Genomic DNA, 20421 nt, shown 5'->3' with positions numbered 1-20421 from the left:
CTACAGTATCCCACTCCCCCACCACCCGCCCCACCCTGAGGGACACAAATACATACATAATGACACCTACATACACACACACTCTCACTCACAGGAAGCAGCTGTAATACAAATCTTGTACTAGTAATAGTCACAGATCCACAACATAAATCTTACATATGTTTATATACACATATACATACATTATAAGTAGCCACAATTCACTATTGATACATTCATATACTTCTGAAGCCCAATTTGTAGCTCTTCTTCTACACTAATTAAGACTGGCTGCCAGGTTTGCAGGAATCCAGTCTGTTTTTAGTCATGTATGATAACCTTTCGATTGGAATTAAATTCAGGAATTTCTCAAACCAAAGGGAAACATCAGGATGTTTATCACCAATCCACCTTTGAAGAGTACATTACCTTGCAGCATTCCAACAAATTCTCAAAATATATTTATACTCAACAGCATGCTTTGCGGTGTCATCTAATCCTAAAATTAGATGAGTGGGTTTAATGTTGCATCTGAGCATACCATCAATTTTCCTTTGAACATTATTCCAAAATTCCACAATAGTTGGGCATTCCCAGAAAGCATGAAAGTATGTTGCTTTACCAATATACATTTTGGACAAATTATAGTACAATCAGGATCATACTTGGATCTAATAAAACAGGTTACATGCAGTTTATGAATGATCTTAAATCACATTTCACGAGACATGCTTGAGTTACTTATCTTTTTTACATTGAATAAAATAGTTTCCCATTCATCTTTACTTATTGTGGCCTGAAAATCTGATTCCGTGGAACATCTACTGATGTTGATATCAATCTTCTCCCATTTTACAATTTCCCTGTACAAATAACTAAATGTTTTTTTTATGCACAGAGACAGATTTGATCAGCAATTTTTCAGGGAAACTAATCTGAGCCTTCCTTCTATAGCTGGGAACCGAATGAACATGACTCCTGATTTCACGTATCTAAAAGATTGCATTTGTTCTAATCCATATGCAACTGAGAGAATGATTTCATCACCGGTCCATCAAACAGATCCTTTATATTAATCACCCCTACTTCCCGCCATCTCCAGTGTCTAAACAAGAAGGAGGGAAGTGAGGGTTATTTACCACAGCTGCAAGATAGGATATGGTTCTCATTATCACATAATATTTACATATTTTGTACCAAGTGCTTTAAGATCACAAAATTGTCCTGCATGAAAGAATGTTGTGCTGGTTCTCTCTGTAAATAGTAAATCAGAGGGTAATAGTGATTCGCACCTGATCATTTCTAAGTCAATGTAACATATGTCTCATTTGAGAGGCTCAGTGATAGAACTTAAAGTTAGGTACAGAGAGGCCTCTTTTAGATACAGGAAGCTACAATTTAACTAATTTAAATCTTGGTCTTTTATTAACCCATATCAATTTGCATAAATATTTATGCAGATTTCTAAAGTATTTTATTGGAATATCTGTTGGCAACATTTGGATAGGATACAATATCCTTGGTAATACATTCATTTTAATTAGTGCAGAGAGATGAAGTACAGACCATCTCTGTAAATCATTTTTGATCTTTGTTATAACTGGTACTCTATTATGCTTTGTTAATTGCTTCAGCTCATATGGGATAGAAATACCAAAAACAGTCTCTATTGATCTAAAATGAAATGTTTTGATTACCCTTTCTTAGTCTACCCATTGATAGGGCCACTGACTTCCCAAAATTAATCTTATAACCTGAAAAAACTACTAAATGTTTTAATAACCTCAATAAGTTCAGGCAAAGAAGTGCTTGGATTGGTTAAGAACAACAAAACATCATCTGCATACAAGACAATTTTGTGCCATGTAAGTTATTTTTTCATTACATCTGATAGCTTCAGCCAGGCTCCATAACAAGAGAAACAACAGTGGTGATAGTGGGCACCCTTGTCTCCTTGTCTTGTACCTTTGTTTATAGAGAAGGCAGATGAAAGTGGACCATTCACTAAAATTACAGATTATGGGTCTGTATAAAGTAAGTTAACCAAATGAATAAATGTTTCAGGAGAAGAAAATCTGTGTAGGACATTAAAAAGATATCAAAATCCTTCTCTGCATCCAAGCTTACTATATAAGCTTATCACCAATACACCTTTGAATTAAAATTAAAATTATTTTTAATGTATTGCATGACTCCCAACAATCTTCTGATATTAGAATATACTTGTCCCCTGGGAATAAATCCTGTCTGATCACGAGATACAAGTCTAGGAATTAATGAGTTGAGTCTTTGACCTAACAGTTTTGCTAGTCTAGGTTTTGATTTGATATGGGACTATATGAGGCTGGATCTTCTGGATCTTAATTTTCTTTTGGGATGACTGTTATTGTAGCTAACTGTAAGGTATTAGGAAGACATTTAACTGAAAGGGAGTGTTTATTTTAAAAAATATTATTCAATAGGGGGGGCAAGTATATTCTTCAACATCTTATATATCTCTACTTGCAGGCAAGTTTTCATTCAATTGCACGACTCTCATTACGTTCAAATACAAACTGCATCAAAATGTTTAACAGCAGCCTAACAGAGACATTAACTGTATGTGAGTCCCTGGTGTCCGTCCGTCTGTGTCCTCCCCTCCTGTGTTCCCCAGCAGGCCGGGCTGTTCACAGAGGGATTATGCTGCTCTTTGACTAAGAAAATGCTAATACAACACATTCCCAACATGTTCACGTATAGAGAAGGGGGGGTGGGAGAGAAAGCTGTGTGTGTGTGTGAGAGAGCCGATATGATATCATCCCATTGGCCTTCTGTTTGTGTTGTGTTCGTGTGTGTGTGTGTGTTCGTGTGTGTGTGTGTTACAGGGTCCGCAGAGCCCACCAGGAAGTGATTACTCCCTATCTGTCAGGTCACTGGTTGAGAGGCGGTGAAAAGAGCATTCAGTGATTGTCAGAAATGCAAACAAAGAAAGAGTGAGGGTTTTACAGAGCGAGTGAGAGCGAGAGACCGACCCAAGAGAGGGGTGGGCTGAGAGAGAGGAGAGAGATATGAGGAAGAGGAGATGAAATTCATCAGCACTGTCACTAACCTAAGAGGCAATTCCAAAACGAGCCAGGAATAAATCTCAGAAATTATGACTCCCTAAAGACTGGACCAAGACTTTAGGCTTGTCATCAACTCGCCCTCAAACACTTGAGAGTTTAACTGAGACTTACCTGTTTTGACAAGATTTAAGTTTGACTCAGACTTGGATCCAAAAGACTGTAAAACAGCTCTGGTATCTATTAGACTCAGGAGAACTTTATTGTTGACCAATCCATATACAAGTACACAGCAGAGATGAAATTGCATTTTTCTGGGGCCAATGATGCTACTGTTACTGTTCTGGATTTTAAAAAATGCAATGCAATTTAACAAAGAGACAAGAACCATCTTTGATAGTGTTCAACAAAAACACATCTTATGAGTGTTATGCCGTGTTCATGTCATATGAGATGGATGGTAGTGATGGGAAATATTCCCATGTTTGCAATGTGAGACTTCATGTCACGGGACGACTGAAGACGGTTATGTGATTGCAGAAGTTTCATGCAAGGGTTACAAACACTGGACATCGACAATATAGCACTATAGCCTATAAATATGGGTTTGGTCACGTTAAGCGATAGACTTGAGCTGACGTGAGGTGTCCATGTTTGTTTGATTTTTTAGGCACTTTCGAATTGGCAAGTCAGGTGTATCAGAGCTTTCAGAGAAGTCAGTTTCCCAGTTACAACTGTTACAACTGTTGTATAGCGTTGTTATAGCGCAACTGTTAATAGCAGCAAAAAAAAATGCTTAAGTGAACATTATTTACAAGCCAGGAAGAAGTAATTATGGTAACTCCTAAACAGTAACTCCAACAACTAAACTATGAGTTCAACACATTTCGGTTTGTGGCCATCTCATAACAAACTTCTTTATCCTTTATACTACAAGTGATTCTGGACATATTATAACTATTTCCCTTCTCCATGCACCTTGGAAGCAGGTGAAGGTTTGGCCGAAATCCCAACTCTGCTTCTAATGACAGTAACTCTGACATGACATGAACATGGTGCTGTCAAAGCCTCATGGGTGCTGTAGTCACTGAATGCCAACAAAATAACCAGTGTTTTGCTTATCTTTGTGAAAATCCTGAGATTCACTAATTTTACTTGCCAGTAAAGTCATTGATACCAATTTAGAATATGCATGTGAAATCCAAGTGTCATATTTCAGATTTTCTAAAAGACAGATTAAAGAAAATGCATATGAGAAAATCTATTGTAGTGGAGTTGAAGCTAACATGGGACATCAGGTATTTATACACAGTCAACATGACCCATTGCCCTTCAGCACACACACACACACACACACACACACACACACACACACATACACACACACACACACACATACTGAATTCCCGCACACACACAAACCGACAATGCAATACTTCCCAAACACACACACACACATCTGTTGACCTCCCTCATTCATGTCTATATCTGTAGTCCTCAATTCAGATCAGGCAGAGGTAGAAAAGTGTGTGTAACTCTGGCCAGTGCCCCTCTCTCTCTCTCTCTCTCTCTCTCTCACACACACACACTCACACAGCAACACAGCATACAAACTTCTGGCCTTTCTCTCCAGCGCAGCCCTGTTGTGCTCCATGACTTTTTATGGGCATGTTCTATATTTGAGCCTGTTGTCAGTGTGTGTGTGTGTATGTGTGTGTGTGAGAGGCAAGAGAAAGTAAGCCTCTCTCTCATGTGACCTCAAGTTGGCCCGTTAACTCGTTGTGTGTGATTGTGTGTGTGTTTTTTGTCTGTCTTGCTGGCTCTGGAAGTTCACACACTGCGTTAAAAAACCCTCCTACAGCTGTTCTGCCATTGTCGCCCTCCGCTCTCCACCTTTGATCCAGTGCTTGTATAGGAAGTCAAGGCTCGGACACTGTGCTGTTGTAACACACTGACCACTGAATAATGTGATCCGACGCTTTTGATCCTTTTGTCGGCTCATTCTGTCTCTGTCTGTATTCGCCACTTCTACAGTGCACATCTCTACCTTTGTTGACTATCAATGACGACATCGCCACATCTGCATTTACAGAAATATATTTATGGTAGACTGAGTAATTTGTAACTATATTGACTCATTTTTTGCACCTGTTCCTTGTGCTTGTGAGTAGACGAGGAAATTATGAATCACTTTGCTGATTCAAATAGTTTCATTCAGCTCATTTCAAAGATTCGTAGTCAACTACGTAGTTCAAACGCACATCAGTGAGCAGTCACCTCATTTTTCATGATGCAGGGACTTTAAATTGCTTCTTATCAGGTTCTGTTGGCAGTTTAAACTGTTATGTTCAGTTCAGTAGTAAATGTGCCCACTGTGTTGAAGCACTGTTTAGAAAAGTATGTTTTTCAGCAGAGTAATTGCATCACAATTGTTTCCGTGGCTTTCGGAGAGTTTAAAGAAATAGTTATAGATTTTCAGAAATATGCAAGAGAAGATCAATACCACTTTCTTGTGTGTACATTAAATATGAAGCTAAAGCCAGCAGTCAATTAGCTTAGCTTAGCATAAAGACTGGAAACAGGAGAAACAGCTAGCCTTGTTCTGTCTGCTTCTGTCCGTTAGCTGTAGTCTAGCTTGTAACCCGCCATAAAACCCCAACTTTTCGTAACAGTTTTGTACTTCTGTTTTTCTTCAGAGTAAAAAAATTAAATACAATGGGCCTCATACAAGAGCATTTTTGTATTCTTATCCTAAAACTCTCTTATTTTTCTTTTTTCTGTGAGGTTTGCTCATACGAGTGTTCCAAGTCTGATTCAACAAACGCTCTTAACTGTCCAAACTTGTCGTGAATCGCTCTTTTCAGGCTGATTAATGCCACCTGTTCACGAGGAGGTGTGCATTCATGAGATTTGAGATAATCAACAGCCCTAAAATGTCCATATAAGGTGACCTGTTTCGCTCCATTTGTGGGAAAGTTTCATTCACAAAAATGTTCCCAAAGAGTAAAAACATGAATTTCACACTGCAGAGTTTCATGTCCTGCTTTTAGAAATCAGCAGACAAAAAAAGAGCTAATTTACAAGTGTCAGTAGTAGAGAACCCGAAACAATTAGAAAGTATTATTACAGCTGCCAACAATGTCTGTGTATGACGACGCGTATTTAAACCCTTTAAATATCAATATTAATAATTATAGTTTTAACTCAAACCCTTTGTGAGAAAGGCAGAGACTATCTGATCATGACTCATACAACAGGTCTGGACCACTTGTAAACTTTGTTCGCACCTAAGAGAAAATTTAAAGTACAAGAAAATTGATGAATGCCACAAATGATCTTAAAATGCTCGTACGTTGGTGGTTCTTGCATGAGGCCCAATGTGTTAATTTGTGAGCTTCAGAGATGCTGGTAGGCAGATTTTGTTACCTTTGGACAGAGCTAAGCTAGCAGTTTTCCCCTGCTTTCACTCTGTATGCTAAACTAAGCTAATCGCCTGCTGGCTGTAGCTTCATTTTTAGTGCACAAACACGAAAATGGTATCGATCTTCTCTTCTAACTCTTGGCAAGAAAGTAAATAGCGTATGTCATAAAATGTCAAATCAATCATTAAACATGCTAGCCTGTGGCCAAGCTGACAATACAAATGAAGGAAGATCTAATGCAAAAAGCTATTGATTTGATCAGTTGTGAGTTTACACAGTTGAACTTGAGGATTGAATCTTTCTCTCAGTCACTGCAGGAAGAACAACAGCAGCAGAAATAAATTAGTTTATAGTTGTTTTAATAAAGGAAATAATCATTAACATTTTCATGATATCGTGTTCACTAATTGTTTGTTTTCTGTTTTTCATTTTCCTCTAACATGAATTGTGAATGAAATGCTTTGCGATAGCTGACAATCAACTCAATCAACGACATATTGGAGCTTCCCACCAGCACATGCAGTAGACCTTCTCTGCTCTACTGTCATTAGAGCAATGTAGATTTTTCTTTGCTATTCAGGCAACCCAGGAATGTTTCTGTTTTTGTTCCCACAAGAGCCATGGCACAAAATTTTCAGAAATGTCAGTAGATCCTGAGCTGGCAATTTGCTGCAAGGTCTTACATGGACAAATTGACTCTGGCTCCTGTTCTGACATGATGCCGAAATTTACCAGAAAGGTTACAGAAGTTACAGCGCGTGTGGGATTACAGTAAAGTCCTCCCTGCATCTTCCACTCACTCACTGTCTCTCTGCAGTGTGATTGAGAGAGGGGAAGCCCACGCTGTGACCTATGTACTGACTCAGAGGACATGTCATGCTTCCACTGGGAGCCATGTTGTTGTTTTGTATTGTTGCGAGGTTGAGACAGCTGATGGATGCAGTCAGTTGGTGGAGAATGGGTCCTTGTTCTTTATTAATATCCATACAGACAGTGAAAAAAATTCTGAATGAAATAGGTGACTAGTTAAACGCTGACAACAGAAAGAATACCTACAAACTGAACTGGGAAGGAGAAATGTGATGTGATTGGCTGTTTTCATGAGTTCACCACTTACACTCATATTCAACCAGTTATCCTCCTACACTCTCATTTTGAGGACAAGAGAAATATTGCTTCAAAGCTGCTCAGAGACAGTTATTAGCTGGATTTAGGAAGAATAAAAGCAGGCAGAGGAGCAGAGAAAGGGGCGTCTATCTCAGCTTATGGAGATCATGTGCATCTGATCGGGGGAAGAATTTAAAAGAAAAAAAAAAAAGGAGAACGTTTATTTCTGTTTTTATTGATCCTTTGCACGCAAGCATGAAAATACACAGGCACACATCTACGTATATCGTACAAAAAACTCAGAAAAACTGCTATTTGTATGCACACATACACATTTACACAGGATACACGAGGCTTGTCATTCTTATATAATCTGATATTATATTATCAGCCATATTCGCTTATCTTAATGTGTGTGTGTACTTAAACCAGCTATTTCAACAGCAGAACATATTTTTCAGTGGGCTCTTCAACTTGCCATCCGAATAAAGAAACAAACATTAACAAACAGTGGATATTTCACATAGCATCCAGTTCGTTGCAGATCAGAATAAGAAAACTGCTGCAGCAATTCAGCACTGAAACATTTTGTTCCTGAATCTATGTGTGTGCAGGCGCATGTGTGATAGGTAAACTGTAAACACTGGAGGAGCGGTATGCCTTACAAGGCCAGAGGGATCTCCCCATGAACCGAGGAATGTTTGTAGGAACGGAGCAAAGGGGAGGGGGAGCTGGGAGACGAGCTATACTGTAGCTAAGATCTGGATGTTCCAATGGAAAAAGGCTCCGGCTAATAAAATTAGTTACTGTCCTGTAGCCTAGTTTGGGAATTACTGGCTGGCACAGAGAGCATGACTTGCTACGGGTGGGGTTGTAAAGTCAGAAGTATCTGAAATATGTAAATCAAACAAGTAGTTTGATTTAATATAACAAGATGTTTACAGGCCTCACACTCCAGTCTCCTCTGTCATCATTATCATTCTTCTCTTGCATCATCTCTTTTTTCTACATCCTTCCCCTCTGCTGTCCCCTCCTAAAAAAAACAAAACCCAACCTCATCTTGTCTATGTGTGTGCCACCTGCAGACGGAGCTTCATGACCTGCTGAAGCCGATTTCAGATCACATCCAGGAGATCCAGAGCTTCCGAGAACGAAACCGCGGCAGCAACCTCTTCAACCACCTCTCAGCTGTCAGCGAGAGTATCCCAGCTCTAGGTTGGGTGGCTGTGGTAAGGATACACAAAACACGCACACAACACACACTCTCAAAGTCAAGGGTTATATGATAAGGGAAGTGTGACTTAATTATCAAGCATCCTGAAATGAAAATAATATGGATGAAAAAAATCATAATCTTTAACTGAGGTGAATCCTTAACAAATATAATCATGAAGTTTCACTATTTGATCAGCTGTTGATGCTTTATAATAGACTATATTGGATAAGAGACATTAAAAGTCTAAATGTTAAACTTAATCTATGTTCATGAAAAAGAAAACCACACTGGAAAAATGCTAATTATTATAAAATGTTGCCAGAAAACCAAGTTTACACTTGAAATTAAATGAAGAACGTCCAATCAAAATACATAAACGTCTGTAAGAAGGCTGCATACAAATACATGAGCATTACCTCATCATGTTTTTTCTCCCTCCAACATTACGTAGTATTGTCCCAATCTGTCTTCTCGCTAGTCTTTGTTTCCCATCAGTACAAAATGTCTTCTTCAGAGTTTTGTGAAGAATATCACTTAGATAAAGATCAAAGTTCCACTTAAGATTTTAAATAAAACAAAAACTCTGGAGCTAGCTCTGCTCAGTGTACGTCGCTGTCAGGACACTTTTGCCCAGAAAAATGTTTAAGATAGTTTTGATGTCACAGTGAGATATCTATTTCTAATGAAATTGAAACTCTCAGGGTCAGAAGCCAGGTCCCTATGTGAAAGAGATGAACGATGCTGCCACCTTCTACACCAACAGAGTGCTCAAGGACTACAAGGAAAGGTAAATATGTTTTTCACAACACGATAAGTGATGATATCAATATTTTTTTTTTTGTGAAACTTTAAGACATAGAAATTCTTGAGCTGTCTTTTAAAGGACCATCACCAGTGATTTTGCTACTACTGTAACTATAGATCATATATACTTCAAATGACTCCTGACAATTTTGCAAACTATGCCTTAGGGTTTCAGATTTTTCAATGGATTCTTCTATTTTAAAGGACCAGTGTGTAAGATTTAGTGGCATCTAGTGGTGAGGTTGCAACCAAGTGAATGCCCCTCCCCTCACCCTCCCCTTCCAAGCATGTAGGAGAACCTACGGTGGCAGCGAAACTCGTGAAAAACATGAAAGCCCCTCTCTAGAGCCAGTGTTTGGTTTGTCCGTTCTGGGCTACTGTAGAAACATGGCTATGCAACATGGCGGGCTCCGTGGAAGAGAACCCGCTCTCTGTGTAGATATAAAGGGCTTATTCTAAGGTAATGAAAACACAACGATTCTTGTTTTCAGGTGATTATACGTTAATTAAAACATACTTATGAATATTATATTCTATTTCTGCCAATTCTGTTCAGCTAGATGACACTAAATTCTACACACTGCACCTTTAAAATTCATTGTATTTTTCAGTTCCAGGCAGCCATTTTTTGATTCATTTCTGTACTACTGAAACTTGAGAAGCTTGAGTTGTGTCATTCATCACAGTGAACATCAAGTATTAATTTTTGACAATATTACATCATCTTTGAGTGATAATTCAGTTTAAGACTAGATTTATTTGACTAGTCAGTAGTGAATCGTCTCATAGCAATGATAAAACAATGACAAAACAAAAATTAATGCAGAATGATGTTCCTGTGACTGATCACACAACTCAAGCAAGTTTCAAGAATTTGCCAATAGATTTTCATAATTAACAGAAATAAATGGAAACCAAAGGCTTCTTGAAACAGTAGAAATAATACATTGGGTTTGGTTTTGAGTGAAGGTAAAATGGCTGAACATACCCCACTAGTATGATCCCAGAAACATTGTGAGAACTAGGCGTCTTTTGTTTTACCTTTTGTAAAATCTGCTTCATTGTAGTTTGTTCATTAAATCGCACAATATAACAGAAACATGCACTGGGGGAATTAGATTTTTACAGTTACAGTAACAACATCTGTCTATCTACAGTATAAAGTTTAGCTGCAAAATGCTTCAACGTCACTTCCTTTGTTGACTTTGTTCGTGCTCTTCTGCTCTAATCCATCCTAACATCTCGTCCTTTCCTTTGCTCCTTCCTATTTTACTGCTTCCTTCATCCTCCTCCTTTTGTCTCCCCCCAGCGACAGACGCCATGTGGACTGGGTGCGCTCCTACCTGTCAATCTGGACTGAGATACAGTCGTTCATCAAACAGCACCACACCACTGGACTGGTCTGGAGCAAGATTGTGAGTGCACTACTTAAACTTGTGATTGTTTTTTGAGTTTTTCCTTCCGCAAACACCACTATACACACAATCCTACTGTGAGAATAAGCATGTCAATGTCAAGTATGCTTGCACTTTCCCCTCCAGCTGGCATCCAGCACTTCTCTAAAAACTTCACAACACATTTTCCTGAAAACAAGAAATCACCTCTTTAACATCTTGTTTGTTATCTCAGCAGTGTTTGACTTAAGTTTCCATTCGCAGGCCCTGATATTTTTACATCAGAGCTCAAATTAACTCCTCCATTTGCGTACACTTCCATTTTTAGTTATGGAGCAAGTCGGTTACATAAACGACAGCATAGAGCATGAATGAATGAATGAGCTTCTCTCCAGTGGCTGCACCCCGTGGTTCTCTCTAGAGTTCACAAAACCTCTGTCACTCTTAAACACACTTCTGTTTATGGATGTCTGCTCAGGGACTTCTGATTGAGCACTCACACTCACTAGATCCCAGAGATTACGATGACTCAAAACCAAATACTGCAACACACACTTGACTTCTTTCTGTTGCTAGCAAGAGGGATATTTCTCATCTTTATTGATGCAGAGAATGCAGACTGAGGCTTCTCTACATTTTGGCATCTAAAACTCAGACTTTTAGTCACACAAACACACAGAAATGTGTAAAAGCAATAGTTTCACCTTTGGGAAATACTCTTATTTGCTTTCTTGACTTAAATGAGCACACCAATACCACTTTACATGTTTGTACAGTAAATAAGAAGCTACAACCAGGAGGTGATTAGCTTAGCTTAGCATAAAGACTGGAAACGGGGGGAATCATCTAGACTGGCTGTGTCAAAAGATAAAAATAAATCACCAAATTCCAAAATAGTTTGGCACATAACCCCTCATAAATCTGCAACTTATTGTTTTTACACTTTTGTATGGATTAAACAGAGATACAACAGGCTAATTTGTGAGTTTTAGAGGTGCTGGTTGGAGGATTTGGTTACAGTCGGGCTAGCTGTTTCCCCCTGTTTCCAGTCTTTATGCTAAGCTAAGCTAACTGTCTCCTGGCTGTAGCTTCATATTTAAAGGACAGATATGAGAGTGGTATAAGTCTTCTTTAACATCAGACTAAAACCTTAAGTGAAACTAATGTTGAACAACTGTGCTCACATGTGTTTCCTACATGCAGAAACTCGAGAGCCTGCAGAGGCCGTGTGTGTCAGCTGTCGCCCCTGCTGTCAGGCGACAGAGCTAAAATGTGTGTATGTGTGTGTGGGTGAGGGATGCAGTGTGTGCGTGTACAAGGACGGGAGTGTGTGGTACTAACAGGTGGCCCTCAGGGTTTACTTGAATGGAGGTTTTCTTCACAGAAGAACCCCGACAAAGGGCCTATGTACACACACAGCTTGCGCCCGTAACCTAAACTGCAGGGCTGGTCCCCCCTTCAACGCAGCCGTCATCTGCTACTCAGATTGGGGTTTAGTGACACACTTAACTCTCATATGCTCAGTTGAGTTTTCAAATATTTGTTCCAGCTGTCCTCTGCAGGCTCTTTTAAGCAATTTGTGGTGGCCTCTGACCAGATAAGTACATTCTGAAGGAGAAGAGTAGAGTGACTTTTGACCACAAAACAACAGTGTAAAGAAGGGCTGCGACTAACATTTATTTTTTATTATCAGTTAATTCTCTCAATTAATCGTTAAGTCTATAAAATGTCAGAAAATTGTGGAAAATGCCTTCAAACGTCTTCAGATTGCTTGTCTTCTTCAACTAACAGTACAAAAATTAAATATATTTATACAAAATGTAGCAAATCCTCATTTTTGAGAATCAAGAAACACATTGTCTGGCATTTCTGCTTATAAAAACACTTAAATTATTAATCAATTGTTAAAATACAGTATGTTATCACAATTGAAAATGAAATGCATTTCCAAAAAATGAACAAAATGGACCAAATGCCTCCCCAAAAATTTAAAACGCCGTCTCACAAAGAAGCTACTTTTTGGCAGGCTCAGACAAACATGTTTGCGTGTTCACATACATGCACAAACACACAGGCAGGCATGAACACAAAGAAGTAGTCAGACAGTTTTACAGCCATGCATGAACATACACACACACACACAAACTGGTTCTAATCCAGAGGTATGCGCTGAGCTGTTTAGTGTAACAGGTCAGCATTGTTGAGCAATATGCACGACACATGTGCCTCATGTCAAAGGTCAAGTAGTCTCAGCTGTACTCAGAAGCGCGTAATGTGACAGTTCAACCCTCTGAACCCCTGTCATGAGTGTGTGTGTGTGTGTTTGCTGTTCATTCTACACATCAGGGTGGATTGGAAATGATTTGATTACAGGACCTTATTAAACCTCAAGACAAACTCGTACTCCTCAAACTCTTCAAGAAACTTTATTTAAATTCTTGTGCAGATCCAAAAGTTTACAAAGACACCAAATATGTCAGGCTGAATTTTGGAGATGTGGAGTCTGGAGTGGGTTTGAATATTTCACTTGGTATAAATATCATGTAGCTTCAATAAAGCGCTGGAACAATCTAATATATAATGTAATACAATCTGTGCCACTAACATACAGAGAGGAATAAGATGGTTTTAATCATCTTGAAGCTACTTAAAGGGAACTAAAAAGAGAAAAGTGAGCAACCGCACAACCCCATCCATCATCTCGGTATTTCTTATATTAACATTATTTCCTCTAAAAAAAGAAGTGTCATATCGACATGTACTCAGAACACAGACACATGATGGTCTGTCACGTCCCATGTACTGCAGTAAAAGACATCAATTATTGCTTTAAGATATTTCTTATGCAATACTCCCCCTGATGGAGAGATTTGTTACTACGCTCATTATCCATAAATCACCTGGCACCTCTGTGTTTTCTCTCATGATAAATGCTGCTATCTAAAATTCGGCTTTCCTCATCCCGCAGGGCCCCATTGCTCCTCCTTCTCTCTTTGACTCCCCCACTGCCCCCAGTGCTCCCTGTCCACCGCCTCCTCCTCCTCCCGGCCCTCCTCCAGTCTTCACAGATGATGACTCCAAGCCCCAGGGCGGCAGTGCAGCGGCCCAGCACTCTGCGCTATTTGCCCAGCTTAACCAGGGCATGGACATCACTAAAGGTAGATTCACTGTTTAGTTTATGAAAACAATGACAGGAGAGCAGAAATTTTTACCTGCTTTTATATATAACAGCATTTTCAATCCACATCATGTCCACAGAAGTGATGGGACTGCACAGGTGTACTAACCTCAACCTGTAACTTTCTGTAATTTTTTTAAAATTCTGTTTTCCAGATATACTGTATAAATAAAGTCATAAATGTTAACGATAGTAATATAAATGTATTGTGCTACTGTATGAACTTTTACTGAACTCTAGACTTGGTTATAATAATTTATCAACAAGAAATAAATGAAGAGAAAGGTTATAAAATTTGAAGATGCACAAGGTCGCAGCTACCACTAAGGAGACAGAAGTCATGTCCTTAGTTATATGTCTTACTTTTAATCACATTAGTAGGAGTTTACATGCAGAATTACACTAAATATTTATAAAATTTACAGCTTTTGGGCAACAACAAAATAAAAACCCAAATGAAATGAAAGTAAAAGCAGTGTACAGAAAGTTTTAGACCATAATGTTGGAAGATACAAGTTATTATTATAAAATATTTGATTGAACTGTTTTCTTAAATACTAAGAGTTTATTTGGTGTTTAATTGAGTATTTCCAAGGTGGGTAGGATATTTATTGCTGGGGGAATAAAGGATCATGACTTTAATATTTCTCCTTGCCGCAGACCTACATTTGCAGCCTAATTTATCTCCATATTCTGCATCTGTAGGTCTGAAGCACGTCTCAGATGACAAGAAGACCCATAAGAACCCAAATCTGCGCTCCCAAGAAACACCGACCAAAAGCAAGAAAGCCGGGCCTGTGAACTCACCCAGAGCGGCCGTTCAGAAAAAACCCCCTCTGCTGGAGCTGGAGGGGAAGAAATGGAGGGTGGTACGTGAAATGTTTACTTCCTCTTTCAGGAAGCATTCCCAAAGGTCATTAAACCTATCATCATCCTTGAAATGAGGTTATCTTCCTTTTTTTTAGTATCCATCCTGCTTCCCACTCACACACATTTCCTGTATTTTTAAATGCTGGTCAGACTGCGCTAATGCACTAAGAATCAGTTAATCACAGGTGGCGTCTCAACTATTACATCACAGTTTGTTGACTGAATCTGTTCCCTTGTTGTTGTAGGAGAACTTTGAGCAGAAACACGACCTTGTGATTGAGGAGACGGAGCTAAAACAAGTGGTTTACGTCTTCGGTTGTAACAACTCCACCGTGCAGGTCAAGGGCAAAATTAACTCAATCATCATAGGTGAGCTGCCTGTAAACAGAGCTGAAAAGCCATTCATGTCTTATTTATATATATTCCCAAAGACAAATATCGGCCTTTTCCTGATCCTGTGTGTGTCGACTCTCTTCAGACAACTGTAAGAAGCTGGGTCTGGTTTTTGAGAATGTGGTTGGGATTGTGGAGATCATCAATTCAAAGTCTGTTCAATTACAGGTGAGCGAAACATTTAAAAGACACAATATTTCTAATTTAATGTCAGTTATGTTTGTAAATTAGAGACGGATCTTAAAGATTTTAGGCTAAATCTGTGTTTTCCTACAACTATGTGACTCTTATTTTACACTCCTTTGTAGAAGAGATAATGTATCTCAAGAGAGTTCCTGGTTAAATCAAAATAGTAAAAAATATAGCTTATAAATAAACTAATTTATTCATATTTAAGAGTAACAGTGATATTTATCACAATTGTTATCAGGGTCTAATTGACTCATTCTACATTTTAAAACTGGTAATGCTCACAATGAAGGAACTTTTATTGACTTACTTTAGTTGTGCATTTATTTGCGTAGTTGCTTTAAATGCAGGCACCAGCTGGGTTATATTCCCATTTTTTTCTATATCTGTCAGATATTTTTGTTTTATCAAGTGTAAAAATAGTATTGTCTCACTGCAGGTGTTGGGTAGAGTTCCCACCATTTCCATCAACAAAACCGAGGGCTGCCAGGTCTATCTGAGTAAGGACTCCCTCAACTGTGACATCATCAGCGCCACAAGCTCTGAGATGAACATCCTGGTACCAAAAGGAGACGACGACTATGTGAGTGTCGGAGATGGTGTAGGATTAAAAAAAGAGCGTGTATTAACTCAAGTCTTCCCTTAATTTTAATGTGTGCGGGTGTTGTTTTGCAGCTGTATTTACATCTTCTTGGTCCTTTTACAGAGAGAGTTCCCAGTCCCCGAGCAGTTCAAGACTGTTTGGGATGGATCCAAACTGGTGACAGAACCCAATGAGATCGCAGGCTGATTGATACTTCGTCATCCCCACCATCATCATCATCATTATCACCTTTGATTAAAAAAAAAAATCTTCCTGTCCCTCTGATTTCTTTGGATCTTAGAGATATAAAAGGGATTTTACACATGAATAATCCGTTAGTCAAAACATTGTTGCTGTATTTGTTTCCTCATGAGATGTTTCTGTAGCACTTTTGAAACAGTTGATTGCAATGAACCAGTCAGTAAGTCAGTTATCTATACGTATCTACAAAACAAAATGCACAATAGAAATACAATACACAAAATACACAGGAAAATGTACCCTTTACCCTTTACATTTCTGTAACCTGATGCGTCAGATAGTTTGTTACACAGAACCATCTGAGAAGTCATCCTTGGAAACTGTTTGGAAAAGGGCAGGTACTTGGCGGATTGGATGAACCATCCGTCTATCACCGTCTTACCTTGCAAGGCAGCTGGATTCGTGACGCTGATCGAACTGAACCACAGGTGGTTTGGACACATGCGCATAACTTGAAGCCTGACAAGATGGATTCTCACGTAATCTTGTGAATCCAGCTGCCTCACAAGGTAAACACTTCTGTGCCACAACAATAAAGGCATTTATGTAAGAATATATAACATATAGCAGTCTGCCCATCTTCAGAATCTCATTATCTTCAAAACAGTTTCTCTAAATGCTATTAGATTACAGTTACGACCATTATTAATCTACATACTAAAGATAATGTAACATGCATAAACAACATTCAGTGGCCAAGCACAATGATATTGGAGTTACATGTCAGATTATTGTCTTTGTGCTATTTAATGAAGTGTGTCTCGGTTACCTCTTTATCAATGTGTATAGTGCATGTTAGTCACATGATGCTATTTCACTTAGTGAGTAAAGTTTATGCTACATTGCTCAGTATATTTAGCATTAACGGCAGATGTCACTGTCTTACTAATGCATCATGCTGAATGTGAAGTATAATTAATCAGCTCAGATGAATGTAAATCAGACACACTGTAGGAGACATAAAATCAAATGATGAAAATAATTAACTCAGTACTCAGCTACTAATTTCTTTGAATATTTAGATATCAAGTTACGAGCACTGCATTAGTATGCCTTAAAATACTGAAATGCTTAATGACAGTAAGGGTAACTTTCACATTTGATCACTGCCTATTCTCTATATTACTTTGTACATCACCCTGTTTTGTATTAACATATAGCATTTGGCACCAGCATAAAGGAAAAGATCCTGCACACCACTAATACTTTTCAAAACTTTTAATTTACATGGAAACAATTTGATGTAATTGTGTATCATTTTTCAAATAAAATCAAAACCCTCAATTCCTGCTTGTCAGTGTTATTTCAAAAAGAAGTTGTGGAATAAACAGACCAAACAGGAAGAAATAATGTAGCATTACAAAAAAACAAACAAACAAAAAAAAACAAGCTCCGACATGGAAAAAATAATGAAACCTCCAGGATGTTTTAAAAGATCTACAGATGAAGAAAGGTAAGAAGACAGAAACAGAGAAAAGACAACTGGTTTCAAGCTTTGACATTGTGGAAGAGGCACAAATGTGCTTAAAAAACTACAGACCAACAATCCACATACAGTAAAACATCTGGTACCAAGTTTCAAAGTCTTCTCTCAGTGTTTGATCACTATATTTCCCTGAGAATCTTGAGTAAAGAGAATCTTGTCTTCCTCGTCCTCCTCAAACACAGGTTTATAAGCACAACTTCTTTTCGCCGTCCAAGTACTTATGTTACTCTGATCTTTAAGTGGACTCCTGGCTTGCAGACCGCAATGTGCTATCACCCTGAAGCCCTCAGAGTCCTGGGTGAACAGCATGGCCAGACTGTCCTCATCAACCTCTCTGCCTTGCTGATTTGCTGCTCGTTTTTTTAACGGGGAGCTACTTGGTTTTATCCATTTGAACTGGGAGTCGAGGATTTCTTCCTTATTTTCCTTTTTCCTCAGATGTTCTGGGATATTTTTTCGAGGTGATGCAGTTTTTGGTTCTGTCCGTTTACGATTTGAAAGAGGTCCAAGATGAGAGAGAGGTGAGTGCTTGCTTGGAGAATTAGAAGACAATGACCTGCTGTATACGTTCTCATCATCTATCTGAGAAGAATGGAAGTGTTTAAAGGATTTTTGAGTAGAAGTTTTCCCTTCCAAATCCATCCGAGTAACAAAGGCCTCCTCACTTTGTAAACTGTTGAGGAAACTTTGCTCAGAGTCGTTAAAGTCCTTTGCTCTGGTGTATTTCTGGTTAGTCAGGTCAAACTGACTGTCATAGGCCATCAATGGGTCCTGACTCCACGCCTGCGGAACAGGTTGACTGTCACCTGGCAATGACGAGGTTTCAATGAGTCTTCTCTTTCTTTCTGGTAGCTTTATCTCCTCAGACTGCTCTTCTTCAAATTCACAGTACACGTTTTGAGGAGGCAAATAGCTTTTCTCATCCTGCTCCTGCCACACTGCTGCTTCAGGCTTAGTCACATTTTTACATTTCCACTCATGATCCACAGCAGCATTTTCTTTTTGGTCCTCTGAGTCATAAAAATCAGACATCTCATGGTCTGTATCACGTCTGCGCTTTATACCAGATGCTATGGGTGTGGGATCAGCTGAGGTAGATGATGAGGTGGACCGTGCTGGTGCTTCAGATGAAGATATCTTGTTGAGAACTTTTGTTTAAAGGAATAAGAAAGAATTATGTTAACCATGTGGTAATTCATACATTCAATCAAGTCAACAGTCTATTGCAACTTTACCAGCTTCTGACTAATTTTGACGTAGACGATAATAATCCTAATGTGTCTCTGCAGCCTGATGGTAGCAGAGTTGTAGAAACTTACCTCTGCGTTGAGGTGCAAAGAAGGATGATATGGATGTCTGTCTAGTCGTTGGCATTTCTATTTTGGTTTGAGTGAAGTTGAGTGCCACAGCCAAACTGTATCCTCTACCCTCAATGAATGGGTTCAGCAGCTTAGAAATGGGACGAGCAACTCTTTTCTGAAACAAACAAACAAAATTGCAAAATAAATTACAGTCCAACTAGAACACTTGATAAGTGTAATAACAGTGTAAGAGTTTACTGATAAGATGAAGTTCCTACTAGTGATATACTGTAAGTGGCAGTGAGTATTATGAACAGCTTCCGAGTTTATTTTATTGAATGTATTGATATACAGTGAGTCATAACAAACTGGCCACTTATAGCCTGAATTTCAGGCTGCTTTCCACAGTTACCTGTTTAGCTTTAGCTTTCAGCTCCACAGTGTCCAGCCACACACCACATTCCTCCTGAGCAGAGGTCTGCAGCACTGGTTTGGAGGTCTTCATTATGGAGACTGAGGAGAAGAGCTGCAACGTATTATACAAAACATCAGTTTTTCAACAAGGAGCTGTGAGAAACAAACAACTAGTCTTTTTAAATAAAGTCGTGGTGTAATTTATCAGAAGCAATATGATATTCCAGTTACAGTTGCATTTAAGATTAATTATTTGAATGTCCTGACTGATAAAGCTTTAATGACCACTACGAAAATTGTGAGCCAAGACTTAACGTTATTATGTGAGTTAACTTAGTTGTTGAATGAATTGCTTTTGTGCCGACCGCCTTTCACATGTCCTAATATTATGTAACGACGTTAGTTTTAAAGTTATGTACAGCTTACTATCAGTGCCTATTTTCGGGTGACTTTCCTTGTTTTTAATTCATACTATATCCTCATAATTAACTACTCTGTGTGGTTCGTGTCAAATAGCTAATTTATTCAACAGCTATAGGCTAGGCAGCGTTAATATTTACTAATCACAGCTTCACTGTAGTTCGCCAAATCACTCAAATTATCATATCATATCTTAACTGACCTCATAAAGATGAACAGGACTTTTTCAGGCTTCTTTTCAGCGTACCTTTACTTATCTAACTCAGCTAACTATGTTTATATACAGGTAACAGTTATTTGTCTCCACTAACTGTTTGTTTGAGTCTCCCGCGTCGACGACGGGCTGCCGGTGGCGTCTGACTG

General features: G+C 38.8%; 2 protein-coding genes across 2 annotated transcripts in view; one reads left to right on the top strand and one right to left on the bottom strand.

Annotated features, from left to right (window-relative positions):
• The window catches only part of cap2 (cyclase associated actin cytoskeleton regulatory protein 2), a 27036-nt gene extending 9315 nt beyond the window's left edge, over positions 1 to 17721 (top strand). The window contains exons 5-13 of the mRNA XM_044335743.1: positions 8635 to 8778; positions 9467 to 9552; positions 10879 to 10984; positions 13932 to 14121; positions 14847 to 15010; positions 15257 to 15380; positions 15490 to 15572; positions 16033 to 16176; positions 16300 to 17721. Coding sequence (XP_044191678.1) covers positions 8635 to 8778; positions 9467 to 9552; positions 10879 to 10984; positions 13932 to 14121; positions 14847 to 15010; positions 15257 to 15380; positions 15490 to 15572; positions 16033 to 16176; positions 16300 to 16383 — 1125 coding nt within the window. The 3' untranslated portion in view covers positions 16384 to 17721. The remainder of the gene's footprint in view (positions 1 to 8634; positions 8779 to 9466; positions 9553 to 10878; positions 10985 to 13931; positions 14122 to 14846; positions 15011 to 15256; positions 15381 to 15489; positions 15573 to 16032; positions 16177 to 16299) is intronic.
• LOC122969772 (aurora kinase A and ninein-interacting protein) lies at positions 17641 to 20421 on the bottom strand. The gene is made up of 4 exons (XM_044335745.1): positions 20261 to 20421; positions 19637 to 19750; positions 19243 to 19399; positions 17641 to 19071 (listed from the first exon to the last, which is right to left on the bottom strand). Exons 2-4 carry the CDS (start codon positions 19727 to 19729, stop codon positions 18029 to 18031), a joined length of 1293 nt encoding a protein of 430 aa, XP_044191680.1. The 5' UTR covers positions 19730 to 19750; positions 20261 to 20421; the 3' UTR covers positions 17641 to 18028.

Source organism: Thunnus albacares, chromosome 19, assembly GCF_914725855.1.
Source record: "Thunnus albacares chromosome 19, fThuAlb1.1, whole genome shotgun sequence".
Lineage (NCBI taxonomy): Eukaryota > Metazoa > Chordata > Actinopteri > Scombriformes > Scombridae > Thunnus > Thunnus albacares.
This window is presented reverse-complemented; position numbering and strand designations above follow the sequence as displayed.

What these genes read in the sequence shown, in the direction of transcription:
- LOC122969772 (XM_044335745.1), bottom strand. Translation starts at nt 19,729, where the DNA reads ATGAAGACCTCCAAACCAGTGCTGCAGACCTCTGCTCAGGAGGAATGT. An exon ending in TGAAAGCTAAAGCTAAACAG is followed by an intron (nt 19,400 to 19,636) that starts GTAACTGTGGAA and finishes TGTTTGTTTCAG; the next exon opens with AAAAGAGTTGCTCGTCCCAT. An exon ending in CTTTGCACCTCAACGCAGAG is followed by an intron (nt 19,072 to 19,242) that starts GTAAGTTTCTAC and finishes TTTAAACAAAAG; the next exon opens with TTCTCAACAAGATATCTTCA.